Consider the following 8,417-nt stretch of genomic DNA (forward strand, 5'->3'; position numbering starts at 1 on the left):
TTATGAAGTCTAATAGGGTAAGAATATATTCTTTGGGTACCTACTATGTCAAATGTATGCATTTTTAGCATATAATTTCAATAATTTCATATGATAAAAGTGGTCTTTGCTGACATGTTAACGATGTAACGTTACTCTAATAACATGATTATTACAGTCTACATGATTCTTATTATCTTATTATCAGAGGAAAAATATTTACCCTTAACCTTAATTTTAACCAAATTCAGGCAGTCAGGCAGTTAAGGCAGTGTAAAATTCTGTTATGGTTTTATAGACAGCTAGCCGCGGATAAGTACATGAAAAATCAAGGATAAAGGCCGGATTTGTTGGCCCTCTGGGGCTAAAGTCCTAGGTCCACAAAAATTAGAAATTTATTTAAGTTTTTGTATCTTTATAACTGTTTCAAATATGATTAATAACCGGTTTTTATCCTGCGGAAACGAAACGGATTTGAAGCCGTGACAGAAACATATGTGTATGTAGTAAATACTTTGTAGTATATACTAGAAATATAAACACAGGAAGTGAAATTTTCATTTATAATTTTACATTTGTAGTTAAAAATATGTTAAAACATATTAAATTCATAATTTTGATTATTTACTAAGTTTATTTATTTCAATTTTGATTGACGTGTAAGAAATCAAATTTTAGGTTTTATTCCTGCTTTGCTGGTTCAGAGACAACGAAGGCTCAGGCAATCAAAAGAAGGATTTTTCGAGAATATCAAATTAGTAGTAAGTTTGTTTTGTTTGTCGTTTAAGATTTCTCCAGCCACTGAACCGATTGAGTTCTTCCTTTAAGGGTAGGCCCCAAATAGGTTTCAGGCTATTTTATTATTACATATAATTCGTGGAGTTAGTTTATGCCAATTTGCTGGCGCCTCCATTCTCTAGCTGCAAGGGAGGTGGTTACTTGTTTTCTATAAAAAGTACTCAAACAAAAATCCTTACTATTTTGTTTACTAGACCGATAGGTAAATTGAATATGAATATCATGTTTATTTCTGACTTTAATTTTTCAGATTAAAATGTCTAACGATCGGTTCGGGGCGGGTAAAGGCGGGTATGCCGGCAGTTTTGACGATGAACGGTTTGCCTCGGACAATGACAGACAGGTTGGTCTTGTAGCATAGCTTTTCTGTATATATCATGTGTGTCTATACTTAGGGAGGTAGTGTACATTGGGCTGTTTATTACACTAGTCCCCAAAGTTTAATAATAGCTGTTAATAATCCCACCAAAAAAAACTTGATACACTTTTTCTGTCTGTGTTTAGCTTGAAATTACTGGAAAGAAGAGTTGGTTCTCAGTTCCCAAACATTTCCTATAATAATTTGAAACTACCAGAGTAGTAGTCTTATTTGTCCTAATTTAACTTTAGTGAGGAAGTTTTTTTCACTCATTGCTGTATCCCTCTATCTTTGAAAATTTCTCAGTTTCTTAATTCAATCCTACAGAAGAAACGACGTACGGACAGCAACCTGAAGCTATATATGTACGTAGAGTAGCTGCGCTTCTAAATGGCTGAATTTGAATTATATAAAAATAAACATTTATATTTTCATATTTTGCTTAAAAGGTTATACATAGCAAGCATTTTGGTTTGGATAAAGGTATAGTTTAGTTGGATATTAATGTTTCAATTGTAAAGAAAATAATGAGGGATTGTTAAAAAGCACCCTGCTTTTTTTCTCCATTCCAATTTTTTTATTTTTACTTTAGCAGTCAAGACTATTGTATTTATTGTTACTTGGATCTTACAACAGATTATCATGTACTCTAATGAAGTAAAACTTGTAGCTGGCTAGAATAATGAAACCACCCCCAACCTCCATCCACCAATTTTTTTTATTAAAAGACTTTCTTTGGGTAATCTATAATACAAAGTAGTATATTCATAAAGTAGGGGGTTTCCTTGCTCTTTCTTTCATTATAACGCAATTGTAATAATGACTCTAATAGTAACATTTGACATTTTTATAATTTAACTACAGATGTTAATATTTATTGATTGCAAAGTATTATAGACAGCGTTCCGCGTATAGTAAAAGAATAAAATTGTAAGATTAATTCCAGTTTTGTTAGACCCGAGGGGCTGAAGGTCCGAATTAACAGATCTGTAATTAATTTTAAAAACTTTCATTTTATTATTCATAGAATGTTGTATGATTTTTCAGTATGGATATATAAATGTTTCAAAGCTATACTGGAATAGTCATTTCTCACATTATAAACGGCTTTCCGCGGATATAGAATGTACAATTATGAGATTAAAACTAGTTTTTAAGCCCCGAGTTGCCGAAGGCACCGGCTAAAAAAACTGGTTTTAATCTTATGATTGTACATTTTTATATTCGAAGAAAGCTGGATATAATACGATGCTAGACATATGGTATGGATGAGAACCGGTTCCTATCCACCGGATTCGAATGAATACAAGAATAATCTTTACCTTTCCTTATATTTGTTAGTAGCTGTCCTGATAAAGAGTTGCTCGTTTACATAATGTTACTCCAGAGAGTATACAAATGGGTGCCTGGCAAAAGTGTAACTCACATTTTATTATTTGATGTATTTAAACCAGTGTTAAGATATTGAGTGCACATTAGCCCATATATTGGTATTATATAGGGCATTATTTCCAAAGAAATAATTGACAAATGGCCTAAAATAAAAAGACCTAGCGGACAAAATACCAAAAGGAACAAAAGTCCTAATGATGTTTGATAAGATAACGTGAAGTGAACACAAGTAAATAAAGTGCTGCAATTTAGACAGAAAGAATGAAGTGAGAAATTTGAGGAAGTGAGGAGGAGAGAGACATATTTACATATTAAGTAGCTTTGAGGCAAAATATAAGAGCTTTATTTTGTCGTGTCATTGAATATAATATAGGAGTAAAAATCAGCAAAAGCAAAAGTATTGGCATAAAAGCAACCATAACATGGAAACTGACAAAGCTTCTACGGGTTTAATGTTGTTATTATATTTGTATAATAATAATATGAAGTAATATGTGATTTAAAATCTCCGTGTCGACCAATTATATGCCATTACCTTGGTTGTTCTTTTGTTGACCTTCAATACTAATATCTTATTCTTTTATTCAAGAATCAGGGATAAAAATCATAAAAAGCAAATTATTTTGCTTTTTATTATACCAATGGATATGGAATACGAGTAGTTGTTTAATTTAAGTTCCTAATATGGCCATATATGGACCTCATTTATTGGTCAGATCGTTCACTTAGTAGGATGTGAGGGAATTAGGTAAATGCAGGGACAAGGGAAGGCTATTCTGGCAAACAATGCTTTAGAGTTGATTTCTTAGATTTCCAGTTTAAACTTGATGATGAGAAAAAGCAACTTTTGGCAGAATTTGATAAGAAACTAAAGCATTAATTTAGCACTTTTTGCTTTGTTTACTAATAGCCGTGCTAAAAGGATTGTCAGAGTTTATCTGCCCGTTCAGTTTAAAGATGTATGAGCAGAAATAATGCCTTTTTACAACTTTTAAGTATTTTATCTAAATCATAAACTACTCGTAAATTATATGTTAAATAGTGAATAAATATATTAAAAATCCTAAAGAGTGAATAGCTGTAATACTTTGAAAAATATTTAAGTTTGTTTAAATATTTATCTCATATACAAATTTAAATTCAAAAAAAGGTTTTTACGACACCTAGCAATAAAATTCGGAACTACATAGCTATGTATTTTCACAATCATACATTTTACAATATTTGTTGTAGTTTAATTTTGCCTTTCTTAGCAACTTCTTGTATCTAATGGCTAAACACGTTGGAGGAAAGTGGCGAAATAGGAATCTAAAATAAAAAAGCTTCCCTGAAATCATGATTTAATAAGTACTGCAATAATCAAACCTAAAAACTTCTAATCTCCTCCGAATATTACAACTTACAAACTTTTTTAATCATTTAAAATATGGGTAATTTCCCCCAAAGTGCCTTGTAGAGCACAGAACCCCCCTTTCCCTACAATTAATGTAAAACAAAACAAAAAAACGATCAAAGGGGCGGCATGTTAGAATTGTTCTATTGTTTTAAAACTTTGCATGTGATTCCTGTAGTAGTTAGGTACAATTTAGAAAGCGTAGCAACTCTATAATCGTTACCAGAATGTCTGTATGTCCATTTCAAACATTATGTTGATTTTTTCTTACTTTTTAATAACAAATTTTTATGTGATCTAAATATCCTATTGATTTGGTATACTGATTTCTAGGACAACAAAGTACAATATTTTAAGCGAAGGAACTCTATAATCAAATCCTAGAAATGTGAGTATGTCCATAAACATTATCCTGTAATAAGCAGTTTTTCAACAAATTTACTAACAATTTTGCTTCGTCTCTTATACATTTAAATTCTGATTATCCAGTTCTGACATTCTACAAGTGTTAATGTCCATTTGTCCTATCGTTTCAGAGCTTTGCTCCCATAGATGTTGTCATCCTTGTTTGATAAGTAATGAACATTGAATTTAATTTTGAGCTTTAGGCATAAGTTCGAATTTTTAATTTTTTTGTAAAGATCCAAGATGCTGTGAGTATTGGGTTGGATTTGTCCTATTTATTTATTTATAGATTCATAAAGTGAGATATTATTTAGTTATTGAATCGTTTTGAAACTTTTGCCTTAACCTGCCTCAAGGGGTTAATCAAGGTGTTGATCAAAGTGCTTTTGATTAAAAAATTTTTAAAATATTTTTTTTTGTTTGTAAACAGTTACAAATATCTTGAATAAGAAAAATATGTAAAGATTTTAATTTCAGAAAGTATTTTAGAATATTTTAAATCTCCCTAATTCTAAATTCTTTAGTAAGAAATCTTTGTTTTGATTTAAGAAGCAGAAGCTAGAAGCTAACGAGGTTTGGTGATAGCTTATGATTTATACTATCTGAAATGAACAATAGTGCATTATAGAAATAGTTGCACCTTTCTTTTTGCTATATCAGCTGACGATTACCAGGGTAGGTTTCGTGATTTTCCAAGAATTGTTGAATAATTGTTGAAGAATTGTTGATGAGACGGACCGCCCCTGGGTAAATGGGGTAAGGGGGGGGGGGGGAATCATAACTTTTTATAGCACATGCTAATTTAAACCATTCAATAAAGATTAGACTATAAAAGTTTTAAAGATTTTTAATCAATATAATAGATTTGAAATCTGCATAAAATTTTAAGGATTTTTTTATAAAATTAGTTTTTATATAATTCTTTATTTAAAGGCGCAAATACAAATTAAGTTAAATAATTTTGAGATCTGTGATTGGTGGATTGAAAACTATCTGCGCTCTGATTGGAGAAGCTTAAGTGACGTACATCATTCAACCAATTAGAGCGTAGGTAGTTTCCAATCCAGCTATCCTATTGGTCAAAATTTATTAACTTAAATCCTATTTGCGCCTTTAAATAAAGAATTATATAAAAAACGAATTTTATAAAAAATCCTTAAAATTTTAAGCAGATTTCAAATCTATTATATTGATTAAAAATCTTTAAAACTTTTATAGTCTAATAAAGATATTATAAAATTCAAGATATTAGAAAAGGTGATTATAAAATTTTGGTTAAGAGGGTAATATAAATTGAAATGTTCCCTTCCTTCCTGCAAAAAATATTTTAATTTTATTACATTTCAATGTGTTGATCGCAAACAAAATTCTTTATACTTGTCCCTTAAAAATAAAAATATCTTATTCTTTTTTTTTCTCGTTTATACTCAATTATGACTTTTTTTATCTATCTATCTTATATATATTTTATTGTATACTATCTATCTTTTACATAATTTTACTCAATGTTTAAATTTATATATGATAAACAAAATTTCCCTTTTTACAGCTTAAAATTATTCGTTGAAATGTTTTGCACCGCTATTTCCCAAATTTTAACCAACGAATGAGGAAAATAGTTTATAAAACTTGGTGTACAATCTATCCAACTTCTATCTTGGACGATCTATATATTTGAATTTCTATCTGTTCAGCTATCTTTAATCTATCTATCACTGTATCTATATTCAATCAATCAATCTATCTAATTGTCTATCAATCTATCTTTTTTTTTAGAATAATCGTATTGGTGCCTTTGTAAGCGGAACAATTAGTATGTTGTTTATCATTTTTGCTGTCTTCATCATTATATCAGGTATGACTCATGGGATATAAAGGGATAAGACAATAGCCGATTATTTGATGTGCTTTCCCAAACTTACCCTTTTTGTAGATTACAATTAGTGGTTGAAAAGTTTGGATACTCAATATTGAACCAACCATTCAAAATTCAATAAAAATCCTCAATTTGTTAATCCAACGAATAAGAAATCTTTAGGGACATGTATAACAAACAGCACATCGCCCCCCCCCCCCACCCTCTCCCTTGGAATGACTGCTATCCATGACATTGTACCTTCAGTTCCAGCAGCCAAGGATAATTAATGCGAGCAATTGTTTCTTTACCATCCTAACATACGATTTACAAAAAAAATATCCAACGGACAACCAACCTTTTGATTGCACGACCTTCGTATGTAGCTTCTAACTGTGCAATTAAAGAGTGAAGGCTGATAATTGGCCACGTTATTCCCCCTATTCATACTTCATAAAAATGTAAAGCGACTAACATAGCAGCAATGGGCATATTTTCAGTATATGAGGTATTAGCTTAAATATAAATGCCTTTTCATACCAAAATGTGTACACGTTCTAACTTATAATATGGCCTGATTGTTCCTTAAATTCTTATTGGTACAATTTATGAGATCTACTAAATTTATTATATTCAGTAATGACTAGCCTGCTAATGTACTACGTCCGTCGGTCCACCCGCAAGGAGCCTAAACCTGGATTCTACAACATTCCTCCTCCTGCCCACTACAGACCTAGCCCGGGCCAGACTAACAAAGTAAGTTGTTCTACATTTGGAGTCAGGGATCTAAGGGATAAGCCAATATGGCCGATGTACATCCTCAATAATTATTCACAAAATTACATCTTCTGTATATTACAATTAGTGCATGAAACGTTAGGCACTAAATGAACTAAACAATAAAAATTCTATGAAAGTCTCCAAGGTTGTTAGGCCAAAGGATAAGAAAACGTTTTTATAAGACTTTGGGGATTAGTGTAATAAATAGCCCAATGGCTCCTCCTACCCTGAGCCAAACTACCCATATCTAAGCATGTTTGTCAGTAAGCATCGCTTGGCCATCATATGGCAGTAGCAAAATCCAAAAATAAAACCGATTAATATCAGCTGGATTAGAATCGGTTCTCATCCATACTGAAAAACTATTTATAGCATGGTATTACAGACAAATTTCTACAAATATTAAAATAAAAAATCATAAAATTGATACCAGATTTGTTAGCCCGAGCCTTTAGCCCCTTGGCAAATTTTAATCTTGCAATCTTTTCTTGTTGTATCCACGGAAATCTGTCTATAATATGATGCAATAAATAACAATTGGACATTTTTTATTTTAGAATCAAGAAGTTGATTTGTAGCCATGCAAACAAGTACAAACGATACACAGAGAAGCCATGCAAACTTGGGAGAATGCATTAAAATACTCATAAATTGTCATTACACGATAAGATTATTCAAACTTACAAGAATGAGACATGTAAAGATAAATTATTCGTTCCCCTACTTGTATTTAATAAAACTCTGCTTTTAAAAACCTAAAAAAATGTATTTGTGGGAAGGTTAAATTGCTGTTCAATGCATTAATTCTTTGTTGTAAAAAATAAAAGGCTTGATTATTTCTTTTGCAGTATGGCTTTGAAACTGTTTTAATATTTGCAGGATTAGAACCAGTTTGTATTACATTCAATTTTCCACGAATCGTAAAAAAATAATAAAATTTCAAACAGTTATCCCGATATGACAGCTACCAAAATAGATTTTGGATAATATCATTTATGAGTAAATTTATTGTGTAATGATTTCATACATGAAGTGTAAATACAAATAGATATGTAAATATATTCTTTATCATATTTTTATTTTATTTTTGTAGTCCATTTTATCAAAAATTGTAGTCTTAATTAATTAGCTTCTTTAATAACATTGTATATATATAAAATATTCGTACTTTTTTATAAATAAAGTTTTAAATTATTTTTTCTTATATTTGCTTAAAACCAAGAACAACTATAACAAGGATAAGACAATTGACATTAAATTGATTGACACAACTCCAATTATGGAAAACAAAACAATTCTTTGTATATGAAAATATTTGGTTGAAAGGTGAATTGGAATCAACCAACTAAAATTCAAATAAGTACCTAAAGTTTTCCAGCCAAAAAATAAGACAATGAGGATTTAAAAACTTTGGGTACCAGTGTGATTTACAGTTCAATGTCCCAGAAAAGATGTAA

General features: G+C 30.5%; 1 protein-coding gene across 1 annotated transcript; it reads left to right on the forward strand.

The window, feature by feature from the left end:
- Window positions 1-504: 504 nt before the first annotated feature.
- LOC145333154 (uncharacterized) lies at window positions 505-8,155 on the forward strand. Its single transcript, XM_080178303.1, has 4 exons — window positions 505-1,120; window positions 6,102-6,180; window positions 6,818-6,936; window positions 7,518-8,155. The coding sequence occupies exons 1-4, from the start codon at window positions 1,034-1,036 to the stop codon at window positions 7,536-7,538; spliced, it is 306 nt and encodes a 101-aa protein (XP_080034429.1). The 5' UTR covers window positions 505-1,033; the 3' UTR covers window positions 7,539-8,155.
- Window positions 8,156-8,417: the final 262 nt, after the last annotated feature.

The sequence above is a fragment of the Acartia tonsa genome, chromosome 12 (genome assembly GCF_053477335.1).
Source record: "Acartia tonsa isolate MP-2025a chromosome 12, ASM5347733v1, whole genome shotgun sequence".
Classification (NCBI taxonomy): Eukaryota; Metazoa; Arthropoda; class Copepoda; order Calanoida; family Acartiidae; genus Acartia; species Acartia tonsa.

Coding starts and splice junctions, on each gene's coding strand:
- LOC145333154 (XM_080178303.1), top strand. CDS start 1,034: ATGTCTAACGATCGGTTCGGGGCGGGTAAAGGCGGGTATGCCGGCAGT. Junction 1,121..6,101: donor CCTCGGACAATGACAGACAG/GTTGGTCTTGTA, acceptor CTTTTTTTTTAG/AATAATCGTATTGGTGCCTT. Junction 6,937..7,517: donor GCCCGGGCCAGACTAACAAA/GTAAGTTGTTCT, acceptor TTTTTATTTTAG/AATCAAGAAGTTGATTTGTA.